At 55.5% G+C, this 22,951-nt stretch overlaps 11 protein-coding genes across 11 annotated transcripts; 6 read left to right on the top strand and 5 right to left on the bottom strand.

Moving 5' to 3' along the window:
* The first annotated feature begins 613 nt into the window (after positions 1 to 613).
* Positions 614 to 4,124, top strand: ACRALDRAFT_1044792 (uncharacterized protein). Its single transcript, XM_071015372.1, has 2 exons — positions 614 to 3,320; positions 3,400 to 4,124. The coding sequence occupies exons 1-2, from the start codon at positions 894 to 896 to the stop codon at positions 3,472 to 3,474; spliced, it is 2,502 nt and encodes an 833-aa protein (XP_070871785.1). The 5' UTR covers positions 614 to 893; the 3' UTR covers positions 3,475 to 4,124.
* Positions 4,125 to 4,990: 866 nt separating this feature from the next.
* On the top strand, positions 4,991 to 5,319 carry ACRALDRAFT_2112324 (uncharacterized protein; the record flags this gene model as incomplete). The annotated part of the gene is made up of 2 exons (XM_071023571.1): positions 4,991 to 5,096; positions 5,156 to 5,319. Coding segments are annotated over 2 exons (270 nt in total), but the record flags the coding sequence as incomplete, so codon positions are not given.
* Positions 5,320 to 5,845: 526 nt separating this feature from the next.
* ACRALDRAFT_2111795 (uncharacterized protein) lies at positions 5,846 to 6,416 on the bottom strand (the record flags this gene model as incomplete). Its single annotated transcript, XM_071023544.1, has 2 exons — positions 5,846 to 6,152; positions 6,232 to 6,416. The coding sequence occupies 2 exons, from the start codon at positions 6,414 to 6,416 to the stop codon at positions 5,846 to 5,848; spliced, it is 492 nt and encodes a 163-aa protein (XP_070871787.1).
* A 544-nt stretch (positions 6,417 to 6,960) lies between these two features.
* ACRALDRAFT_2112680 (mitochondrial 54S ribosomal protein mL60) lies at positions 6,961 to 7,391 on the top strand (the record flags this gene model as incomplete). Its single annotated transcript, XM_071023593.1, has 2 exons — positions 6,961 to 7,240; positions 7,339 to 7,391. 2 exons carry the CDS (start codon positions 6,961 to 6,963, stop codon positions 7,389 to 7,391), a joined length of 333 nt encoding a protein of 110 aa, XP_070871788.1.
* Positions 7,392 to 7,954: 563 nt separating this feature from the next.
* Positions 7,955 to 8,621, bottom strand: ACRALDRAFT_2084819 (uncharacterized protein; the record flags this gene model as incomplete). The annotated part of the gene is made up of 3 exons (XM_071022457.1): positions 7,955 to 8,288; positions 8,365 to 8,462; positions 8,571 to 8,621. Coding segments are annotated over 3 exons (483 nt in total), but the record flags the coding sequence as incomplete, so codon positions are not given.
* A 320-nt stretch (positions 8,622 to 8,941) lies between these two features.
* Positions 8,942 to 10,070, top strand: ACRALDRAFT_1065807 (uncharacterized protein). The gene has a single exon (XM_071017218.1). The coding sequence runs from the start codon at positions 8,998 to 9,000 to the stop codon at positions 9,811 to 9,813; it is 816 nt and encodes a 271-aa protein (XP_070871790.1). The 5' UTR covers positions 8,942 to 8,997; the 3' UTR covers positions 9,814 to 10,070.
* Positions 10,071 to 10,093: 23 nt separating this feature from the next.
* ACRALDRAFT_213129 (uncharacterized protein) lies at positions 10,094 to 10,458 on the bottom strand (the record flags this gene model as incomplete). The annotated part of the gene is made up of 4 exons (XM_071024012.1): positions 10,094 to 10,212; positions 10,258 to 10,296; positions 10,360 to 10,375; positions 10,432 to 10,458. The coding sequence occupies 4 exons, from the start codon at positions 10,456 to 10,458 to the stop codon at positions 10,094 to 10,096; spliced, it is 201 nt and encodes a 66-aa protein (XP_070871791.1).
* Positions 10,459 to 10,571: 113 nt separating this feature from the next.
* Positions 10,572 to 13,570, top strand: ACRALDRAFT_1077896 (uncharacterized protein). The gene is made up of 2 exons (XM_071018703.1): positions 10,572 to 11,040; positions 11,113 to 13,570. Exons 1-2 carry the CDS (start codon positions 10,696 to 10,698, stop codon positions 13,471 to 13,473), a joined length of 2,706 nt encoding a protein of 901 aa, XP_070871792.1. The 5' UTR covers positions 10,572 to 10,695; the 3' UTR covers positions 13,474 to 13,570.
* A 79-nt stretch (positions 13,571 to 13,649) lies between these two features.
* Positions 13,650 to 14,744, top strand: ACRALDRAFT_1052560 (uncharacterized protein; the record flags this gene model as incomplete). The annotated part of the gene is made up of 1 exon (XM_071015737.1): positions 13,650 to 14,744. One exon carries the CDS (start codon positions 13,650 to 13,652, stop codon positions 14,742 to 14,744), a length of 1,095 nt encoding a protein of 364 aa, XP_070871793.1.
* A 372-nt stretch (positions 14,745 to 15,116) lies between these two features.
* On the bottom strand, positions 15,117 to 19,550 carry ACRALDRAFT_1044806 (uncharacterized protein). Its single transcript, XM_071015373.1, has 5 exons — positions 18,988 to 19,550; positions 18,631 to 18,817; positions 15,999 to 18,492; positions 15,701 to 15,905; positions 15,117 to 15,632 (listed from the first exon to the last, which is right to left on the bottom strand). Exons 1-5 carry the CDS (start codon positions 19,065 to 19,067, stop codon positions 15,593 to 15,595), a joined length of 3,006 nt encoding a protein of 1,001 aa, XP_070871794.1. The 5' UTR covers positions 19,068 to 19,550; the 3' UTR covers positions 15,117 to 15,592.
* A 640-nt stretch (positions 19,551 to 20,190) lies between these two features.
* On the bottom strand, positions 20,191 to 21,972 carry ACRALDRAFT_1065810 (uncharacterized protein). Its single transcript, XM_071017219.1, has one exon. It carries the CDS (start codon positions 21,919 to 21,921, stop codon positions 20,710 to 20,712), a length of 1,212 nt encoding a protein of 403 aa, XP_070871795.1. The 5' UTR covers positions 21,922 to 21,972; the 3' UTR covers positions 20,191 to 20,709.
* Between the last annotated feature and the right edge of the window lie 979 nt (positions 21,973 to 22,951).

Raw genomic sequence — 22,951 nt, forward strand, 5'->3', positions numbered from 1 at the left:
CCCGCCACACTTCTGGCTGGCTTTGTCCATCTCATCTTGCTCTTTTTCGTGACGTGACCACGCCGCCATTCCCTCTCCCGTCCATCTCATTTTCGGCTTTCTTCCTCTCTCAGTTATTGTTTTTCTTTCTCTTTTTTTTCTCTTCTTCTTTTTTCTTTCTAATCCCATAATTGGGTGCTATGTGCCTTTAGCTTTTGCCCCACGAAGCATCAACCCCCCCATCGATCAGGACTACAATTTTTGCCCATGGAAGCACACACCAAGCGACGGTAGCTTCCGTGAGGCACCTTTTCTTCCTCGTCCTAGACAGGTCCAAGTCTTCACGCTGTCCATTGTTAGGACTTGAGAAGCTGGAGTGATCGATCGCCTTTGCCTGCTAATGCCGACGCGTCGCAAGATTAAACCACCCAGCCCACCACGACGATTGTTACTGCCCCTTGTCCATACCGTTTCCGAATTCACGAAATACCCCACGAGTCATAGCTACCAGTGCTTGCCCTTCAACTATCCGAGGAAATCTGCCACCTTCCAGCGTCATCTGCTAGTTGGCAAAATCCGAAATACCTTGCTTATCCAAGCTCCACCGAAACAAACTTAACTCGGCATACTTGGTCAGCTGGCGCATTGAAAGCTGCCTCGGAACTTTTTCGCCTTCTTCTCACCTGAAGCGAAAGGTCGGCCATTTTCCTGTTTTAGGGAAACCCAAACTCGTCACAATACTGCTTGGGAGAGGTTTTGCCTAGCTGGTGGACTTTAGGTTGGCCCCCGCGGAGCAGGCTACCACAAGGCAGTTGGCCTTCTTTCCCGCCAGCCACCCGAGTTCTTTTCAGCGCTCTCATGGTGTCCACGCCGATTCCTTACCCGCCCCGAATTAATTCCTCTGCGCCTCCAACATGGCGCCGTCGAGTGCTACCATCACCAGTCTGCTGCGGCAGGTTGTCTACTACCATCTCGACAACAATTCGTACGAGAACGCCCTCTTCTTCGCCGAAAAACTAAACGCCCAAGACCCCAGGTCTAGCGAGTCGGCCCATCTATTGTCGCTTTCCCATTTTCGTCTCGGCGACCTTCGATCGGCATTCGAATTCAGCAAGACCGCGGCGACCAAGGGATCCAACCTGGGTGCGATTTGGGTATATGCACAGTCCTGCTTAGGTCTCGAGCGGCACCGTGACGGGATAAACGTGCTGGAGAAAACAAAAGACCGATGGTCGGCTAGGTCTCATCTCGGAAAACACTCCGTCACGAACCGATCACTTTCCCCCGATGAGGCCACCGTTCTCTGCTTGTTGGGAAAGCTGTACCACGGACACGGCGACGGTAAGCGAGCTGCCGAGTGCTTCAACAATGCCCTCAAGCTCAACCCATTCATGTTCGATGCCTTCCAGGCCCTCTGCAACATGGGCGCTCTCGTCAGGGTGCCCAATATATTCAGAGTGACCGACTCGCTGGTTCATTCCTTCGACCACGAATCAGCACCTTCCACAGATCCTAAAGAGATGCCGGCGACGAACTCTCTCGATCCTCCCAAAAAGTCGTCCAGCCGCAATATTCTTGATACTTCCGATCCTTTCGAATTGCGTCGCTCGCTGGCGCATCAGGATATTCCCTCTAACTTGGCCGCGTCTTCTGCGGATCCGGAGGAGAATGGCTTCATGTCGAGAATCACTGCGGCGCGGACGAGGCTGGCCGCTGCGCCAATGGCATCCGGGACGGGTGATGGAATGGAGACTCCCACCGGACCGTGTTCGATGGTGGATGCTCATCATTCGCGCTCCAACTTGGCCCCCGAACCCCCACAGGCACCCCCGCGCAGGACACGCGCAGCACACGCAGCGCACGCAGTAGACCCTACCTTTGCCACCGAACCACCACCCAGAATGAGCTACAGGGCGGGAACGAAGCGGTCCGCCAGGAATAGGAGCCAGGATAAAGAACCGGACCAGCTCCCCGAGACACTGCCCGATCAAAATGGAGGGCTGTTGCGACCGTCGGCGGCAGCAGCACAAAGGAAGAGGACGGTCTCGGGCCACCCCGTGCAGGCGAGGCAACCGTCAGAAGAACCGGGCCCGCAACGAAGGAGCGCGAGGTTGAACATGTTCAAGCCATCCGTCACCAAGCCGAACTCGGGCGCCACCACGATGGGCACCACGGCGACGCGAGAGTTGAAGAAGGCAAGACCGCCCATCACACGGGCTTTCCGCCCCGGCTCCAGCGGCTCCAGCGTAGGACGGGTTGTTAGCGGGAACCGCACCTCACGGTTGGAAGATAACGGAATGGATGTCGATCCCGCGGAATCAACACGCTCCAAGGATCCTCCCGTGATGCCGCAGGTGTTCACCAGGATGCCGCCTCCCGAGGCCGAGAGCGTCAAGATTGAAGAGGCTCTCCGGTGGATCATGGAGCTGCTCAAAAAGACAGCATCGGGATACTTTGCATGTTCTCAATACCGATGCAAAGAAGCGGTACAATCGTTCAGCACCCTTCCCAGGAGCCAACAAGATACGCCCTGGGTGCTGGCGCAAATGGGGCGAGCATACTACGAACAGGCATTGTACACGGATGCCGAGAGGTACTTCTGCAAGCTGCGAGCGGTTGCGCCGACGCGAAGGGACGACATGGAGGTCTACTCGACCGTGCTCTGGCACTTGAAACGGGAAACGGAGCTTTCATTCCTGGCGCATGAGCTCGTCGACGCGTCCTGGACATCTCCCCAGGCGTGGTGCACCCTGGGCAACGCGTGGTCCCTCGCCCGTGAGCCCGACCAGGCACTCAGGTGCTTCAAACGTGCCACGCAGCTTGACCCCAAGTTTGCCTATGCCTTTACTCTGCAAGGCCACGAGCACGTTGCCAACGAGGAATACGAGAAGGCCCTGGCTGCGTACCGGCAAGCCATCTCGGCCGACCGGCGCCACTACAACGCCTATTACGGCATGGGCAAGGTGCATGAGAAGCTTGGCAACTACGACAAGGCGAGGGTCCATTTCGAGACGGCCTCGACCATCAACCCCACCAACGCGGTGCTCATCTGCTGCATTGGCAACGTCCTGGAGAAGGAAAAGAAACTCAACGGGGCCCTGCAGGCCTTTACGCGGGCGACCGAGCTGGCCCCGCGAGCCGCGCAGACTCGGTACAAGAAGGCCCGAGCTCACCTCGCCATCGGACAGCTCGAAGCCGCCCAGAAGGAACTATTGATTCTCAAGGACCTGGCCCCCGACGAGGCGAATGTGCACTTTTTGTTGGGCAAGATGTACATCCAGACCGGTGAGAAGCAATCGGCGGTGCGGCATTTCACCATTGCCCTTGCGTTGGATCCCAAGGTATGTCTTGCGAAATATTGCCACAATGCAATCTGCTGGATTAGAATGTGTGTTTGCTAACAATGCATCTTGAAACTAGGCAAGTCAGCAAGTCAAGGAAGCCATCGAGAGCTTAGAGGACGACATTGACATGGACGATTCTATGATGTCATGACGGGACGTCGCTCGGTTTCGTTATTTTGAGTGCTGCCCTTGCTTTGTCTGATAGCGCTTTGACTTGCTGCGCCTGAACTAGAGGGCGCTGTTTTCTCGGGGTTGCCACCGGATGTTTCATGGGTTAGGGGCTTTCAGTTTGGGAGATTTCTAGTAGATGGGACGTGGGAGGGCTTTTGGGCACTTTGGACACTGAGCTCGGTGGGATTAGTATCCGGGCCGTGGGCAAAAAAAGTCGGGCACGATGACACGACGGTGCATGCTCATGGATAGGATGATGCATCACGCATTGCATGGTTCGGCGTTTTAGGAAACTCTCATAAGGACGACAGGGCCGAGGCACGGAGACTTGGAGAGATGGGGTCTGGCCTGGCCTAGAAACGATGGAATCCGAGCTGAGAGCGTGAATAGAGGTATTCCCATGGCGTAGGTGTATCACGGGCACCCATGCCGGGTTATCGGCCGGTTGTACCGGATAGCATGGAAGGGAACGGAGAAGCGCTGCAGGTTCGAGGTTATCGCTTTGATGACTTATTCTATGCCGTTCTATAGCGCGGGTGTTTAAGTAGCGAAATTGATTTTGCCGAGGAGGTTATAGTGTTACAGGGAGTTGTATAAGAAGTGAATTGTAGTCGTGATGGTGGGGACGGGATGGTTGTGAAAGAAACGAAATCACGTGACGGTGGACGCGAGTTGCCGAGGCCAATACGGTATGGTGTTGTGAAACGGATAGGAGCTGCGGAGTGGAGAGCTCGGACCACCTTGCAGTGCGCCACCTCTTCCGTCCGAAAAAAAAGCAGAGCATCGGCCGGGCGCATGTACATAATTACTCCGCATCCGTAGCACGAATCAACCCGGGCCAAGCAAAAAAAGCCAAACGTAAAAACGCGTTATCATACCAGCAAAGAGTGACTTTCGAAATGCTGTCCAAACAATAGAACCACTGTCATGTCTTTATTTTCCAGACCCCACCCAAAACCGGTTTAGCGCCACTGCTGCTTCTTTTTTGTTTTTCCCTATTATTACTGATCTAGCTCCTGCGCAATCAGCACCCCCCACTCCCCACTGGTCCTCTTATTTATCTCTTTTCTCACTCTTTTCTCCCCTTCTCCCTCCGTTATCTCGCACTTCCACTATACCACCGTTTTTCCATCATCATCAACGTCATCCATCGTGATCCTCTCGACGCGTCTTTTTCCATCCATCAAAACTATCTTCATCACTTTTTAATCTTATCACAATGACTGGACGTAAGTACTTTTCGGTTTCCGTTTTCTCATTGCATTGCATCGGCGTTGGCGGCCGTCCCGTCGCGCTTCCATGGCGAGACACTTTGACGCGCTTCTCGTCTCCACCACGTGTTTCCCCCAATTCCATCGACAGCCAGGGTGGCATGGGTGGTCTACGACCCCTAAAAGCCTTGCAGCTCGTCGATTTCTCTCATATAGTATTGATGTGAGGTTTTGTACTGACATTTTTCTGCAGGCGGCAAAGGTGGCAAGGGCCTCGGCAAGGGCGGTGCCAAGCGCCATCGCAAGATTCTTCGTGACAACATCCAGGGTATTACCAAGCCTGCCATCCGTCGTCTCGCTCGTCGTGGCGGTGTGAAGCGTATCTCAGCTAGTAAGTTTGTTCCTCAAGTCGGCACATGATGATAATGTGCTAACATTTGCCCCTCTTAGTGATCTACGAGGAGACGCGTGGTGTACTCAAGTCCTTCCTCGAGGGTGTCATCCGCGACGCTGTTACATACACTGAGCACGCCAAGAGGAAGACCGTGACATCTCTGGACGTCGTCTACGCCCTCAAGCGCCAGGGCCGTACCCTCTACGGTTTCGGTGGTTAAACAACTGCCAACATCTCTTCCCACCCACTCGGCACACAACACACACTCATTGCCGTTGGGTTTCTCTATTCTGTTTGCCATCCGATTTGGTGCCGAGTCTGTACATGGCTACTACTGTGCCTTAACTCGGGCTTTGGGTGTTTGATGGCAAGGAAAATCAGCAAGGACACATGCTAATGGGATGATATGTATCCCTTGGAGAGGTTTTCAAGTCACGGATGGACTGGCTTTTCGGGTTTTATGGCGTTGGGCGGGACTTTATGAACTTTAGGGCACGAGATACACTGGGCGTCACGGTATGACGCCGGCGGCATGAATAACCACAACCACCATAATGGGTTCTTGATTATAATTTCGTCATTTCGTATCCCAGTGCCATGCTCTCGATGAAGGGGCCAATAGTCATGATGGTCCTATTTCTCTCAAATGGGTATCCGCTGTAGTATCCATGGCAGCCATGTGCCGACCTCTCAAGCTGCAGCATTATGCCAGCTGTCTTTGTATTACAACCTCCCGCCACTCGTCCTTATAGGTACTTCCTGCCTGCAGCCGCCACCCTTTGCCGAAACATAGGACTTGTAACCTCCATATTAAGTCTATAAAACGGATTCATGATGGCCTTGATCCAGTTCTCATATACCTCGGTAAAGAAGTTCTTAATGGCCTCCTCGGTAGCTGGGCTGGTCGGGTTGGCTCCAATGGCGGTGGACGAGCGTGAGGTGGGCGGACCCGGCGGTAGGGCCGGTTGGTGGAGGAGGAGGAACTTGACGTTGCCGGCCGTCACGAAACACGACACGTAGTTGTTGAAGAACCTATCTACAACCTTCAGGTACCTGTTTAGTTGTGTTGTCATTCCGTCAGTCAATGTCGTTTGCCCTTATCGTATCCAAGCTACACAGATGTTCCACATACATTTGCCCATGCGCCCATTGCACTTCTTCTACAACGTCGAGGCTGCTGTGCAGGATGAACTGATTCAGGTGTCGAACTTGCTCGTGGAACTGGGACTGGCCGTCGCCTCCTTGTTTTGAAGTGCCAAACTCGTGCTCGAACAGCGGGTTGTCTTGGGTCCCGACTACGGCGAAGTAGTAGGACATGGTCGCGGCAACGTTTGGCGCCTATCGGGTGGTCATGCGGTTGAGGAGGGAAGCGGAGGAGCTGAGATGATCAGATCTGGGACAGTCGTCGGCTGAGTCGCGTTCAATGGTGTTTCTATTGTGCATTCGCTCGTCTGTTCAAACGCGGAGGAGGTATGTCGATGATACGTCAGCTTGCAACAATCGTAGTATGGACTCAAAGCGCAGAGAGCTCACCGAATCGGAAAACGTGGGGTTCCACCCCTGGCTCGCTCCTACACCTTGGTGGACCCACTTCCCTTACACCGAAGAAAGACAATCTGATTGGCTAAAATCTCGGGCTGCTTCTCCAAAATTTAATGCTTCGACAATCAACTAGGAGCCAAAAGATCACATTCTATACTCGCACAACCAGGCCGACCAGCACACGACGACGCTTAATACCCGAGAAACTGCAACCTTCCCTCCGACCGCTCCCTCGCAACATACATCCTACTGTACGCCTTTGCATCGCGATCGAATCCCCATCTCGGCAGCAGCCCGCCACACTGCTCCCCGTCACGTCATGTTCGGCCCGTTTCGCGTCACCTCTCCGCTCTCGGGCGGCCTCCTCTGGAAGACCCCCTGGCGGCTGTCCAAGTTCCAAAAGAGGCGGCAGCGGCTACGTCTTCGCGCCGTCGACTCGGTCGTCGCGACGGTGGACGCCGCACTGGCGAAGAAGGGGGTGACGGTCGCCGCCGTGGAGCTATGGAAGACCGAGATGCCTACTGAGGCCGAGATGCTGCCGCGCGACAAGTACACCATGTTCGATCGGAAGGAGAAGAGGTACAGGAAAGGAATTCATAGTAAGTCTATTGCCCTCCTGTCTTCTTGGCCCGTTTGCATCGCCCGTCTTTTGATCTTGTATTGTTGGTCCCCATGTGCTAAAGGTGTGCCTTGACAGAACTACCGAAGTGGACGAGGGTGTCCCAAAGACTCAATCCTCCCGGTTATTAAACGACTTGCTGGATCTATACGACGTGAAGACGCCAATGGTTGCTTCTTTGTTGCTGCTTCGGGCATCGCCTTCGCTTGGGTGGATGCCTTGCGGGGTCTACGACTCCTGGCTATCCGAAGACTCTCAGCCATGATGCAAATCTGAAAGAGGTTTCATAAGAACTAGATGTTGTTCTTGCGACCGCAGCAACTATCACAGCCTTGGTCTAGCGGAAGAAAGAATATGCGTGGCGAACATGGGCGGGAACGGCTAGTGTAACACTATGTATAGGGTGGGAATACCCAGGACTTTAAATGCGATGCATCTCGACTGATCAAAGGGAAAGAACACCCCCTTTGCATGGACCGCTGCTGATGTGTTGTTATGAAATGCCATATGTTGATATTCTCAAAGCCATCCCAGGGTATCTAATCCAATTCCAGAGAACACCCAGTTTCGTTGTTTGTCGTCCCGATCCTTCATAGTCCACCCAACCTCGTGGGCTGCGCTGGTGCTCCTATGAGACTTACTTCAGCCGTCCGTACTCGGCCTCCGGCCCCTTCTCGTCCCTCGACTCGCGCAAGCGTTGCTCCTGCTGCAGAGCACGGCCCAGACCGCCACGCCCCTCGTCGTAATCATCGCGGTATTCGTCGCGAACCTGTCCGCCACTCTTGCCGCGGCCGTACTGGCGGCCTTCCTCAAATCCCGGGTCGAGGTCGGTTCGAATGACGCGTTCGTCGAGCTTGGTCCCGCCGATATACTTCATGCAGTCGAGGGCGTCCTGGTGGGTGTAATATTCGACGAAGCAGAAACCGCAGGGGGTCTTGTTGAAACGGTCCAGTCCCATCACAAGGCGCTTGATCTCGCCGCACTTGGAAAAGAGCTCATACACCTGTTCTTCTGTCGTGTAAAAGGACCTGTATATTGTGAGGAGGAAAATCGGTATTTAGCGTGGGCGAACGGGCGACAAAGGTGCGGAGCTGGTGGACATACAGGTTACCCACGTAGAGGGTCGTTGCGCCGGCGAGGGGGTCTTCAGCGGCAGGCTGAGGCTCGCCGTCCTCCATGGAATCCGTCCGCCTTCGCCTGTTCTGTTTAACAAGAAAAAAAACCCAGTCAGATTCAATTCACATCAAGCGGAGCAATGCGGAGATCGTTCAGTTCGCGGGTAGGCCGTTCTCTCGACAATAGGGACAGACCTTGTTCTGAAAGTAGGCGCTTGGCCGATCCAAGCGATCGACCGTACTGCGCGCAATCATGGCCATGATGACACGATGTAGATGGAGAAGCTTGGCGTAGATGTGTCGAACAAGAGAGGTAAACAGGTTTCGAATTGACACGGCAAAACCAAGTCTTGTATGTTAGCTTGCCTGGTAAGCCGTCACGGGAAGCTTTCACAGGGCGCGATGCTGGGAGCTTCAACGAGTATCACGTGATGATCTCGCTCCTGTGGGGTTGGCCGGATCATCGGACGTCACCTTGTATAGTACATACATAAGTACGTATGTAAGCCAGCAGTCACGCTATTCAGCCTCGGATACGACCCCCCCTCTTAGTTTCTTTTAATCTTTCGCACTATCGTTCTGGAGACGGCCAACGGCGTACCCAAAGATCACCTCGGACAAAATGTTGCTCATTGGCCTCACCGGCTCCATTGCCACGGGCAAATCGACCGTCTCGTCCATCCTCTCTAGCGCGCCACACTCACTACCTATTATTGACGCGGATATCCTGGCGCGCAAAGTGGTTGAGCCCGGCACCAGCGGCTACCATGCCATCGTTAAGCACTTTGGCCCTACCACGCCAGACCTTCTCGTCGACCCTTCCAAATCCATGCCGGACCAGGGACCGGACGGTAAGGGGCGACCGCTGAACCGCCCGGCGCTGGGGCGGAGGGTATTCGGAGACAGTCCCGAGCGCAAGGCCGACCGCGCCGTCCTCAATGGCATTGTGCACCCGGCCGTCCGCTGGGAGATGTACAAGGCGCTCCTGCGCCACTACCTACAGGGTCACTGGGCCGTGGTGATTGACGTGCCATTGCTCTTCGAGTCCGGGATGGATCGCATCTGCGGCACGGTGATGGTGGTCGCGGTGAAAGACCCCGCGGTGCAGATGGCGAGGCTACGAGACCGTGACCCGCACCTCAGTGAGGAGGACGCCAGGAACCGAGTCCTCAGCCAGACGGACGTGCGGCTCAAGGCTCGGCGGTGCGAGGCCCGGGGACCAGGCAGCGGCATAGTCCTATGGAACGATGGGTCGAAGGAAGACCTCGAACGGGATACCAGGTCAGCCATCAGCCAGCTCCGGGCGACAACCCCATCGTGGTGGAACTGGTTGCTCCTGGGATGTCCCCCCTTGGCGGTCGTCGTGGGTGTATGGCGTGTCTGGCAAAATAGCAGGATCAATCGGAGGTGGGCGGAGCAGGAATCTGCAGGGAGTTGATTGCGGCCGCACCATTGTGGTATAATACCAAGCAACCCGCGATCAAATCGGATGTCTTCGAATCTTTACTGTTCTTTCGGCGGCTTATATTGTTTTGCCTATAGCTAGATTTTCTCTTCGGATTAGTAGTATCAAAGCGTATATCGTCATCACCAGATGTTGGTCACCAGAACAAGCCTCTCAAGCCATTGCATCTCCGGATTTAGTTAAATTGTGAGTCTCGGCGGTTAGAACAGCTGGCTGGGAATACACTCTTTTCGCTCCACCTCATCAGGAGTATCTACGCATTGGGACTTCCCAGGTCGCCCAATGCGATTTCCTGTCGCAGCTCATCGGACAGAGCGACGCGGTCATAACAAGACTGTATATTCTCCCCGATTACCTTTTTGATCGTCCAGTCTGCGTGCAATTTCAGAGGCTAGCCAGGGTATCTAGAAGGGTCACAGTAACAAAAGATGGTAGCGAAGCTAAGAATCGGGTCGCCTGGGAAAAAGGATCGAGAAGGGAAAGGTCGTTCATTCTAATTTATTTGCCATTGAAAGCCACTGTTAAGGATGAAGTACTGAGTACTTGTACAAATTAGGAAAGAATAGTTAGGTAATTAATCCCTTGCTGCACGTTCTTCCCCCCGTCTGCAATGTTCATGTACCTCTGAGGCTAGCGTCTTGATCCATGCTTTTTTTTCCGGCGCAAGAAGCTCGGGAGCTTCGATTCTTGAATTTCTACCGCGTTTGTTCGTAAAGACCTACTAAGTACATCGCCAACATTCACCCACCCCCAACATACGAACCGTCGAAAATCAACGTCTGGTGCTTCTGCATCCCCCTTTGGTTGCAGAGGTTACCACTTCGACACCTCGTTAACACCCACATAGCCGCCATCATGCCCAAGATCAAAAGCTATACAGCTCCTTGGCTGGCCCAAGGCCCGGGCCTGCGTCTCTTTTCCGTGCCAACCGAAGCTCAATCGCCCTTTACCTCCAAGAAGAAGAAGATTCCCGGTGCCAGGCGGCCCATTGCTCATCGTGGCACCGAGGTATTCGTTGCCGTGGGCAAGGAACTGCGATGGGCAGACTTGGCGTACTTGAAGGATAAATGGACGGCCAAGCAAGATCACCGGTCATCTGTCCGGGTCAAGAGAGAGGGATCTCAGCCGCCTTTCACGATGACGACGCAGGACGATTCTGCGCCATCGGACGCTGAATTCTCGGTTGCCCAGGGCTTTCGCGTAGGTCTCCTCGTCGCTACTGTTCGCCCCGACGTTACATTTCGCTGACTTTTTTGGTTTCTTTGCCAACAGACCATCAAAACGACGGTAGCAGATACGATTCGACAGCTGATCATCTCCCCAAACTCGGACTACCTCGCGATTCTGACCTCGCATACCGTCCACGTGTGCGTCCTACCCGACCCGTCCCATCTCACATCCGAAGACACCGGCCCGTTAAAGCCTAAGATCTGGACGCTGGGCCCAACCACGCACGTCACTTCGCGCTCGCCCGTGGCAACAGCGCTATGGCATCCTCTGGGCGTCCAGGGGTCCTGCCTGGTGACTGTGACGACGGATGCCATTGTTCGGGTGTGGGAATTATCGCTCAAGAACAGGTGGTCCTTTGACGCGCCGACCCTCTCCATCGACCTGAAGAAGCTCGCCGACGGCACGAGCCTGGACCAGGACTTTGCGGCTTCTACCATGAGCACCAACACAAACTTCTCCCCGGACGTGTTTGAGATGGAGGTCGCGTCCGCTTGCTTTGCGGAACGTGAATCGGGGGGTTGGAGTCCCATGACGCTCTGGGTGGCCATGACCGAGGGAGACGTGTACGCCCTCTGCCCCATGCTGCCACAGCGCTGGTCTCCTCCGCCCGCACTGATACCTTCCTTGTCCGTCTCCATCGTTGCCAACGTGGCGGCGATAGAAGACGACCCGGACGTTCCGGAGCTTGCGAGACTACTCGCCCACCAACAGCTCGAGTGGATGGGAGAGATCGACTCGCAAGAACCTCACATCGTCGATGCGGGCTTTGGAGAACCGCCCGTCGAGATTTACGCCCGGCCCTCGAAGCCGGGTGTCGTCCCTAGGCTGCAAGGCCCGTTTGAGCTCATCGCCGACCCTGAGGGAGATGATCTAGACAGCTCGCTGACGGACATTCACGTCATCGGGCAGACTATTGAGGCCGAGGAGCTCATGATGGGCGAGGAGGATGATCTCGAGCTCGACGAGGGTGACCGTGAAGGGCTGTCTCTGTCGGTGATCTGCCTGCTCTCCTCGTCTGGTCAGATGCGCGTCCTGCTCGACATGGAGGGCGTCGAGGCCCAGTGGTTGCCTCCCAAGGGCAAGTCCAAGCTTGGGCGCCTCATGCAGGAGGCGGAACCGGCGTCCCTGCTCACGTTCCAGTCGATAGATACCATGGGGCACGGCGAGGTTGCGGAGGGTAGTTGGCCCATGTTCTCGCGCGACGTCATGTCGCGTTATGCCTTTTTCGTGTCTCACCACGCAGGCATCACCTACGTTTCTCTGACACCCTGGGTGTTCCGCCTCCAAGGCGAGCTTCAAGGCGCGTCCGAAGTGGGGTCCGATTTCAGACTCCGCCTCCTCTCGAAGGGACGGAACTCGACCCGCGAGAGGCTCTTCACACAGCCATCGGCCGACGTCTCGGTGCCCCTGGCGGCGTCTGTGGCGATACGCGACTCGGACATTGGATACTTTTTGCTCTCGGGCACACCATACGAGCCCATCGCGCTGACGTTCGATACGCCGGAAGACGATTTCCCCCTCGATCGCGACGAAACGCCGGTACCGGAAGAGAAGAACGACGATATGATGATGCAGCCGCTGGACTTCTACGAGCCTCGACCAGCTTTTCAGCCACCGCACGCCTTTGATCAGCAGTCGGCTCTTCCCGAGCTTCACGGCAGGCTCAAGAGCTCTCGACACAGAGCTCTCCTCGGACAACAGATCAGGCTGTCCCCAGTGACGCTGCAAATATTCACCGATGCCCACCGGGTCCTGGGAGAAGAGACGTACAAGCTGGCCACAGCGGTAGCCGAGCTTTTCAGACGTTGCACCTCTCTGCAGCACGACCTCCGGGAACAGATCCAAAAGGCGAATGAGGTCAAGGAGAAGATTGATAGGATCGCGGGGCACGACAGAGACGGGGAGGAGGAGGAAGAAAGCGACGAGGTGAGGTTTGAGCGGCGAATCACAAGGGCACAGGAGAGGCAGCGCGAGCTGGCGGAGCGTCTCGAAGGGCTGCGGAGGCACGCCAGCAAGTCGGCGACGCGGGAGCTGAGCGGCAAGGAGAAGGCGCTGGTGGCTGAGGTCAAGAGCATGGAAGCGAGCCTTCTGGGGGTCTCATCGCCGGGCGGACCGGCTCTCAAACCACAGCACCAGCTTTCCCGGCGGGTCGAGGAGGTGGAGCGGCTGCGGGATGAGCTCGTGGCCGAAATCGAGCGGATGCAGAAGAAGGAAAGCCAGGAGGGACAAGGGGTCAAGGAGGAAGGGCCGGCGTCACCAGGTGGGGGAGGGAGGGCGGTAGGGGATTTCCGGGTACCGGCCGAGATTCGGAAGGCGAAGATGCAGCAGGTGATGAGTCTATTGGCGCGGGAGACGGCGCTCGTAGAGGCCGTCAGTGCGCGGTTGGAGCGACTGCAGATGTAGCAAGTCGTCATGCTGTACGTTGGAGCGATACGTCTTTTGTAATCGAATTTGGAAGCATTCGGAAGCCAACAAGTCACGTTTTTTCACGTTTTTTCACGTTTTCATGCTGCCATTCATCTCACTTCTTCGAGCCTCCTTTCACAGCCATTGGAAACTGGCAACCTTTTTCTGCAACCATGCCATTAGAGCGCGTCATCTCTCCAGAGCTCATCGACAAGCTCACCTGCACCCGAGAGCTGGACTTGGGTGGAATGATTCGAAACCTGTCTCTTCCGAAGACATCACCCATTCGTGAAAGGTCGGCCATCTCATCAATGGGGCGAATGGACATTCTTCCTGCAGAGCTCGTCCTGTTCATTCTCCATCTCCTCGATTTCCAAGCCTTATCTCGACTTTTGCGCGTCTCCCGCAAGGCAAAAACGACAGTCGAGGCTCTTGTTGCGTACAGAGAATTGCGGGAACACGCGCCGGATGTGCTCGTCGCACTGGGGAAGACGCGACTTTTACCATACCACTCGGCTGCATTGCTTCGACAGACACTTCGGGCCAACCGGTGCGTGTCTTGCCTCGTCGACTTTGGCGCCTTTCTGTTCCTGCCGACTTGCGAGCGAGTATGCTTCGAATGCCTTCACCAAAATCACTCCCTACGCATGACGACGCTCAGCATCGCCCGGGAATGCTTTCACCTGACCGACAGCCACCTGAAAACACTCCCAATATTGCACAGCATCCCCGGCACGTATGGCGTCATGTTCCGTATTTCCCGCCGGAAAGTATATCGTCTGGTCAGCGTGAAGCAAGTCAAACAGCTGGCCATCGACGTGCATGGGTCGACCGAAAATGTGGCCAACCTCATGCCGACAAGTCCACCTCAGGGCATGACTTGGCGGAAGTCCTGCATCTTCAAGTGGTTTCACGAGGCGCCGCTGGAGCCCCCGGGATGCGATCTGTCACGGATGCCAGAGAGATCAAACCTCGTTGAGGATGACTTTGGTGGTATGGCGTCCATCCGCATGCCTTGCTTGAGTGGAACTGGTGCGGATTATGGACGGCTTTGCAAGGGGTGTCGTCTTGTTAATGAGCTTCACTCACGAGGACTCCTGCCTGCTGATGTTTTGGAACATCTCGTCCCGCGAGGCATTCGTCCGAGTCGCCCTCTTCGTGCCTTGACGACTCGCCTGTATTCTCGAGAGGGTTTTGTCGAGCACATCAAAACCTGCTATGGAGCAAACGAATTAATAACTGGGTGGGAAACTGAACAGATGGAGTAATGCTGTAGAATAGGGCAATGTACGCTACCAGGTGTAGCTGCCCAAGTCATCCCATGGTCACATCTGTGCCGTCTATATAAGGCCCGTTGATACAATCTCTTGGCAGCTTGTCCATGTCGGGATTCTCATCGTGTCCCTCTCCACGTCGGTAGGACGTGATATGAAGCTCTGGGGTTCTTCTCCATGTAGTCTTGCCGCATCTCAACGTGCGAGACTGTCGTCTTTTGGGGTTGCATTCGTCTACCTCCCAACTGCCGCCAAGTACGCCTCGACAGCTTCGTGTGAGAGTTATCGTCGTCTTTAGTCGTCACCACTGGTCCCCGGGACACAGCGCTCAGGGGCATTAGCATTCGCAGTACTTCACAGGCCACGACAGCCAAGCTCTGGCCGTGACGCAAGTCGTTGGTCAGTCTGCTGGTGAAGATCCTGAAGAAGGACCAACAAACTGCTAGCAGAGTGGCACATGTGTTCTTCTTTTCCTTCCGACCCTCGTTGTCCTTGCGTATTCGTCATGTCCACGCAAAATATTGCTGGCGACAGACGGTATAGTCGGCCAAAGGCTTTGCCCCTCATCATCAGAAATATATATCTCCCTCTATATGTCATTATATATGTCAGCTTCATGACGCTGTCCACATACGATACGCGCAAGATGCTGCTTTCATGCTGCCGCCATTTGCTCTAACACTTCTCGCTCTTTCAACATCCATTGTTTTGCGACGCTACATCTCATGCCCAAAAAAGAAAAGGACATAAATAAAAAAGGGATGATTTCTTTCTCTCCTCCTCCGCCCCGTCTGCCATGCCTCATCACACCCCCTCGAAATACAAGAGACAGACAACCGGCTCTAGTAGATACCTTGTGTCCTATACTGGAACGTATCGTAGCTATCAAGACACCGTTAGTGCCAAAACGGTAGTAGACAATCGGGGTGAACATGCAAGGTAATACGTACAGTCTGGTGTAGTAACTGCCGAGGGACTTTCCTATCAAGTCCGTCTCGACGTACTGTTCTGCCTCTTCGGCACTGAGCTGCAACTGGAACCGTTGGCGCAAGTTGTGCGTAGCCTGGGCGACACCGGCCGAGAAGCACGGCATCTTGGACTCCCGCCCCATCATGGCAACGAGATCGATAATGCTATCTGCTGAGCGACGTAGAGCTGAGTTGGCAAGCGAGAAGAAAAGAGAAACCCACAAGTTAGCTTACGGATACACAAGACACTACCCGGACCACCAAAAAGTCGCCAACTCACCCTGGAATGCCTGTTTGCAAAGCGTCTTGTAGTCGTCGTAGTCTTCCGACCCGATGCCGCCGAGCACATCCACGTACTCGTGCGTCAGCTTAAACGGCGCCGCTTCGAACCCTACCGACCCCGGCGAATTCGACAGCATGAACCCGAAATCAATATGCACAATGTGCCCCTCGCTGTCGATGAGCACGTTGCCGTTGTGCCGGTCCTTGAGCTGCAGGATGTACGAGATGACGCTGTACGCCGCCAGCGACCGCTTGAACGCGTCCACCCCCGCCCGGTGCGGCTCGCTGTCCGGTGGCCCGAACGCCTTGAGAAAGTGGTCCTTCAGCGTCGCCACCCGCCGCTTCTGGTTCGGTCCTCCCGACTCGATCATCGACATGGTCAGGCTCCGCTTGATCGAATGCAGCGACACGCCGTTGGTGATGGTCTCCACCAGGCCCGACGACTCGCCCGTCACCAGGATCCGCATCAGCTTGACCCACACGTCGACCCCGGCCTCGACCCAAATCTTGTGGCACACCTGGATCAGCTGGCACGCAAACGCCTCCTGCCGCAGGTCGTCGCCCGTCTTGACAATCACGCTGACGAGGTCCCAGTTCTTCATCCACCCATACGGCGAGGTCTTGCGTATGCGTGCTTTCTTGGCCTGCCACGCCTCGCCAAAGACGGCCGCGCTGGGATCGTCCCGGTCGCTCTTCCGTTGCAGACCACCAGTCTTGAAGTCGTTTTCCATGCGCGCGATGCCGGCCCCAGCGTTCACGTTGGGCTCCGCGTTGGCGCCCTCCTCCAGATCGGGGTTCACCACAGCTTGCGCCGCCGACGCCTTGGCCATGATCATGTCGAACGTCGGGCCCGACCCGTCGTCCAGGTCGAAGCTTTGCTCCTCGAGGCTCTGCATGCTGGCGATGATCCTGGTCCGGATGGCTGCCACCTCTCCCTTGGGTCGCTTGCCGCTCGTCGCGTCCAGCTGCGCCAGCATCTGAGATGCCGTGCGCATGTGTGTCGCCAGTGCCGAAATGTCCGGTTGCTCGACCCCGGACGGGCATGCACGACCCGAGAGGTTGAACTGTCTGGAGTGGCCCGGGCTGCTGGACCTCGTCGATGCGCCGGAGCTTCGGGGCGTGGCCATATCCGAAACGGCGCTCGACAGGGCCGTACTCTGTCCGCTAGAGAGCCGCTGCGGATGGTTCAAAGGCTGTGCCCTGCTCTGATACCTCCTGGGCGGGGGTACCTCGTCGTCAGCTCGCAGCATGGGGGAACTGCCGAGGTCGCCAGATATGGGCTCGAAGACGCTGTCTATCACCGGTTCGTCGGGTTCCGCTGCCGTCCGCGTGAGCGCGGGTATTCGCCGGGACGAGTCGGACAGGTCAAAAATGCGTCTCGAGCTTCCTCGTTCAGCGAGAATGGTGGTCATCAGCCTCTGGTTATCTGGTGTGTCGGGGTCAAAGGAGAAATCGTCTCGGAGAATCTCCACCATGAGCAAGTAAGGGACCTTTTCCGCACTGTTAAGCACAGTCGCCTCAGCCGGGTTCAGCCGGACGATGCGATGGTGTCGGCTCTTGCTGGGCGATCCGTTGACAAGTGTCGGCGGGCAAATGACCGGTACGTCCACTTCGGCAGGCAAGTCCTGGGCAATGAGAGCCAGTTCGGCCCGCAGCGCGCTCAGACGCGCGAGCTTCGGTACACTGACGAGTCGGTGCGAGATGCCCTCGAGGGCCGTAAGAAACTGCGTCTGGCATTTGAAGTAGTGCTGTCGCAGGAGCCTCGTTTTCTGCGACGGTGACAGTTCTGCCATGGCCAGGGCGTTCTTAATGTGATGAGAGTGCCTCCGGGGCAGCGACTCGCCGGCGCGCGGCACGATGCCGGCCGAGACGGGTGTCGAGGGCCGGGTGGCCATCCGAGGCGATCGCAGGTCCGGCAAGGGCAGCGACGAGGAGCTCAGCCGAGCGTCCAGTGATCTCATGGCTAGATGTGAAGGTTTTCTTTTCGGCTCGGACGGTGCCGTCGCCGCCGTCGCCGAATCTAAGGAGTCGGATGACTCGTGGTGAGAGATGGTTGGTGGCGATGAGCTCGAGCCCGCAACAGCAGAGCCCTGGCGATCAGGGGCGCTCGTATTCCGGACGCCATCCTTGACGCGTCTAGAGCGCGAGCTCGCAGCCGTCATAGTATGAGCGCGGGTCACCTTGGGCACGGCAACAGTGTTGTCGAGGGAATCGGAGATGAGGTCGTCGGACGACTGAGGTTTTCGCGCCTGGGCGACAGCGAGGGGCCCGGCCAACCCGGGGAGGAAAGGGACGGCAACGGCGGCGAGGACGAAGCTCGCGAGAACAGTGACGGGGAGGACATTCTCCTTGATTTTCTCATGACGTGCAGCGTCGGGAAGGCCAAAGACGATGTGCTGCACCTTGTTGTAAACCCTCCGACATTTCTGGAAGGACTTGGCCTGGGGAGTCGGGGAGAGGTCGTGCAGGTATGTCTGAAATAGCCAGAATGTCTGCAGATGGGGTGTGTCAGCATCAGCCAGTCCAAGATTCCATGTCCCAGATCCTGGGGCATTTTGTTCAAAAAGACGAGGGGCATGAGAGAGGTGGGAAGGGGACCTGGACTTGCGCTGGGGCAGTGTGTAACGAACCAGTAGCGCCGCAGTCACGGACTCCTCGCAGAGGTCGAGCAAAAACTCCTCCAGGGCCATGGACTCATTGTCGACGCTGATTATAAGGTGACATAGCTGGGGCAGGAAGAACTCGATGTCCTCGTAGGGGAATTGTCGCAGCTTGTTGCAGAGAACGTAATGGATCCCCACATGGTCGGCATATCGACTGGAGTTGGCTCAACGTCAGCGGCACCATCTCCGAAGGAAGATGAAAAAAAGATGTGATTAGGCGAATGGGGAAGAGTAAACACCGAAGCAAACAGGGACATTAGAAAACCCATCGCGTAGGCCGTAGACAAAAGGGAAGAGAGCGGAGCTTAGGCAGCAGGTTCTTACGAGAGGTACGAGACGGAAAGGAAGGGGTCGGAGTTGAAGACGTCGGACTCGAGGAAGCGCTGGAGCAGGTCCCACGACATTTGGCAACGCAGGCAAGAGCGAACTCGAAAAGCAAACCGAGAACCGAGAACCGAGAACGGAGTAGGGAGACGAAGATGGTGCTATAGCAACAGGAAGCGAAGGTGGCGCGGACGCGGAGAGGACAACCAAGAGACGACGCGAAGATCGGAGTCGGGGGACAGGGAGGAATCGTGCGAACGCCGAGAGCTAGGGGCCCCTCATGGAAGGTGAGCACGAACTTGGCCGATGGGGAATTTTAGCATGGCTGGCTTGTAATTATTGCGTTGCTTTCCCTTCTTCTCCGTCTCTTTTTTTATTCTTGCTCTTCCTTTTTCTCTCTTGTTTTCCTTCCCTTTTCCAATTGATATCGAGGCTTTCGCTTCTGTCGTTACTGCTACTTTGTCGGGGAACGCCGTGTCGTGCGGGATCGAGGACGAGTCGGTTCTGACGGTCGAAAAAGAAGTGTCCGAGTCTTCAATTCAGAGATCGTAGGCTTGGTGTCGTCGTGGTTTAGGAGAAAAGGCGTTGAGGAGAGTCTGTCCACACCGGGGTAGGCTTGGTCTTGGTCGTGGTCCTTGGCTCAATTCACCACAGCATTGCATTGGACGTCTCTAAAACCCCACCCTCGCATTTTTGACCGTCTTCCGTTCCGGGGCAGTATCGGTACTTGACAAGTACAACGTACCACAGCTGATGGAGACGCAATTTATTCGAGGCTCCCTACATTACATACAACGTACGTTGCCTTGCTCGAATCCCATCTATCTGTTACGACGTAAGTATTGACATACGTCAAATGACACGCATAAGAAAACAGCGTACAATTGACACTCCCAATACTTCGTACAGTGCCGTTCCAGTGGGCGGCCTAACATTGTCCAGACGGAACCTCTCCATGCGCAAAGGTAAGAACTTGCGGTGTACGCGTACGTGTATGTACAGAAGAGGTACCACTGGATGCGAGATGCGGGGCACACCCTGAAGTGGAGTAGTTCCAGGCACCAATCGAGGCGCTAACACCAGAAGAGGCAGTCAGCTCTCAGTTCGGTAGCAGGGTGCCGACGGCTTAGTCATTGTCCGGAGGTTGCTCTTCTAGTGTACTATGTAGGTGCGTGCGACGGTGATGATTAGTCAGACACTGCTACAGTGGCTCCGCAAAAGTTTCGACGAGTTTTGAACCTTCGCGTATTATCAAGTAATACACGGTACCTACTCATCTGCTTCGTGACTGTAAAAGACGAGCCGAATCGTAATACTAGGTTACTGCACATACCAAAGTGCCTATCGTGTCATTTCATGTCCTACCGTGTCACAGAATCTACGCTTTGCCAAAATCCATCCAAGCGCCACAGAAATCAACCGCATGAGCCTCACCATCCGAAAACCCAGCCAACATGCCGACGAGGCGCCCCCAAACAAACGCCGTTGTAGATGCTCGGTTGAAACAAGTGCCATGGGTCCATGTCCCCTTTCCAATCCTTCAACGCCAGGCAACTTCTCCATCAAAGAGTCGCTTTCATTTCAACTTCTTCAGACATCGTTCTTGATACTTCTTCCTCCTGCCGAAAAGAGTCTTTCCCTTCTGCTCCTAGTCCCCAACGCACCGACACACGCTTTCGCCTTTTCAACTCATCTACCTCCCCCCCTTCATTCCCCATATCATCAGACAACCCCTTTCTTTTTCCTCCCTCCTCTTCCTCTTTTCTTTGGCTCGGCTTCCACGAGATCCTCTTCGCTCTCTTCCGTCTCGGCCTTGGCGTTTGAACCGGTGCGGCCGCCTCCCTTCCTCTCGTCGTCACCCACCTTGGCTGCAATGTCCGCCAAAAAGTCGTATTGTCCGTCTGTTTCGATTACTCGTTTGAGCATGTGCGCCGTGACGCGTTTCGAGTTCTTCTCCCGCGCGATATCGGCACTCTTCGTGACCACATGGATCATGAACAGCTCCAGTGCCTTTCCCACAGCAATGGGCGTCTGCTGCGCTACTTTCCCAACTTCCTCGTCCGCCTGCATAATGCGCTTGATACGTGCGGTCGGAAACTTGGTCCTAACCGGTGACGGTTCGATGGTGCAGTCGGAGGAGGCCGCAGACACGGCAGCGGACCTGCGCGGTGGCATGGTTTCGGCGCCCGGCGTGGGCTGTGGCTGATGATAAAGTGGCTGACGGATTTGGTCTTGTGGTGGTGGTGGCGGCGGCGGTGGCTGGTATTGATGGTCTCGTAGCCGGTGCTGCTGTTGCTGATGCAGTACTGAAGGCTGGTATTGCCCGTGGCCGTGGCCGCGACCGTGACTCTGGCTGTACGAAGACGTCGCAGCGGTGAATGGCGGTTGGCTGGCACTTAGTCCGGGTACTGCGCAGGGCTGAGCCTGTTGTGGCGGGAAGCTATGGGAGTAGGGAGGGTGGGACGCCCGACGATCGTGCGCGCCTTGTATAGAAATATTCTGCGACGGTTGGATCCACGGCTTTTCTGAGTGCAATCGTCGTTGAGAGTCCTGTGGATGCTGATTTAAATGCGGCTGGGCTGGCTCAAATGCATGTGTCGCGTCGTTTTGGTATCCGGAGTTGACCGTGGCCGGCAGGTAGTGTGGCTGTTCTTGTTTAATCGGGGGTGTGGCCGTAGTCGCGTGTTGGTACCCCGATAACGGGTAGTGGATCGGCTCCCGATGGGGAGATAGGGGGAATTGGGTGCGAGCGTGCTCGTGGTGATTGTGGCTGCGGCGCTGGTAATGATTTGGTAGATCGTTCAGATTTTGGGTTGGCACATCATAGTGATGTTGTAGGTGCTGGTGCTGCTGTGGAGGAGGAGTTGGTGGGGCGGCAGGTGCCGAAAAAAAAGAAGAGAGGTCGGGGGATTTTGGGGCGTACTCCTCGGCCATATTTATGATTCCCTTTGGCACCCTTGCTCCTCTTTCCTCACTTGGCTTTCCTTGTCCTTTTTTTTTTTTTTTTGGCGTCTGCTTTTTCTTCACTCCCTTTTTTTACACCCTCGTTTTCTCTTTTTCTTTTTTTTCCTCCGCGTTCTCTCCTCTTTCTTAACTTCAACCAAATTGAGGAAACTCACACTTGCCTATCCTTCTTCTCTTTTTCGATACGGGAAAAGCAGCGCCCAGCGGAAGCAGGGTGGAATTATCCGCGATATACTGGCTCGTTCCGCGTACGCGTCGTCCTGATGGGTACTGACTGTACTGGACACCCCAGTCACTACCAAGGCGATGAATTGGCCGACTCAAATCGACTCGCCTTTGTGGATTGAGTCGTCTGCTTTCCCACGGGGGCACCACGTCTTCTCAGATTAGTCTGATTCGCTGCGTTCAACCGTCTTCTAAAAGGAAAAGCCACGGATGACAAAACCTCCTCGAATCGAGACAGGAAAGAACCGATAGCGACGCGAACCGGCCCAAGCACCTCTCTCGCGTCTGCTAAGGCGTGCCAGGTGGAGGCTCCAGACTTGCGCAATAGCAGACTCGGCCGGAACAAAGGGAAAACCGCACAGCCAAGCCAAGACAACAGTTCAACCTTGAAGGAAGAGCGCGTTGTGCTGAGAAAAAAGGTGCAGCGGCAGGAAAACCACCCCGAAACACAGGCTCTGAACAAGTACTGGAGTCGGCCAACTGGTAGGATTCGCTTGGTATCATGCAACAAACAGGTGCCGTCAGGTTGCGAGAAGGTAACAGCAGCCTCCACTCCAGAGCGGATTGAGGAGGATGTAAGCTGCAATACTCAGTGCTGTCCTCCAGCTGGAAGGGATGCAACACAAAAAATGAGGCAGTGTTAATGCAAGTCCAGAGAATACTAGCTCCTTTCTATGGTCAGAGAGGAAATGACTAGTAAAGGAATATAAAACAGGAGGGAAACGCAGGTAACCACGATGAGGCAAAGGAGGGCGAAAGCCACTTCAAAACCTTC

This window comes from Sodiomyces alcalophilus, assembly GCF_042370955.1.
Source record: "Sodiomyces alcalophilus JCM 7366 unplaced genomic scaffold ACRALscaffold_8, whole genome shotgun sequence".
In the NCBI taxonomy this organism is placed as follows: Eukaryota; Fungi; Ascomycota; class Sordariomycetes; order Glomerellales; family Plectosphaerellaceae; genus Sodiomyces; species Sodiomyces alcalophilus.

Coding starts and splice junctions, on each gene's coding strand:
- ACRALDRAFT_1044806 (XM_071015373.1), bottom strand. CDS start 19,067: ATGTCGTGGGACCTGCTCCAGCGCTTCCTCGAGTCCGACGTCTTCAAC. Junction 15,906..15,998: donor TTGCAAACAGGCATTCCAGG/GTGAGTTGGCGA, acceptor TTGCCAACTCAG/CTCTACGTCGCTCAGCAGAT. Junction 15,633..15,700: donor GGCAGTTACTACACCAGACT/GTACGTATTACC, acceptor GTGTCTTGATAG/CTACGATACGTTCCAGTATA.
- ACRALDRAFT_1044792 (XM_071015372.1), top strand. CDS start 894: ATGGCGCCGTCGAGTGCTACCATCACCAGTCTGCTGCGGCAGGTTGTC. Junction 3,321..3,399: donor CCCTTGCGTTGGATCCCAAG/GTATGTCTTGCG, acceptor TCTTGAAACTAG/GCAAGTCAGCAAGTCAAGGA.
- ACRALDRAFT_1065810 (XM_071017219.1), bottom strand. CDS start 21,921: ATGGCCGAGGAGTACGCCCCAAAATCCCCCGACCTCTCTTCTTTTTTT.
- ACRALDRAFT_1077896 (XM_071018703.1), top strand. CDS start 10,696: ATGCCCAAGATCAAAAGCTATACAGCTCCTTGGCTGGCCCAAGGCCCG. Junction 11,041..11,112: donor CGGTTGCCCAGGGCTTTCGC/GTAGGTCTCCTC, acceptor CTTTGCCAACAG/ACCATCAAAACGACGGTAGC.
- ACRALDRAFT_1065807 (XM_071017218.1), top strand. CDS start 8,998: ATGTTGCTCATTGGCCTCACCGGCTCCATTGCCACGGGCAAATCGACC.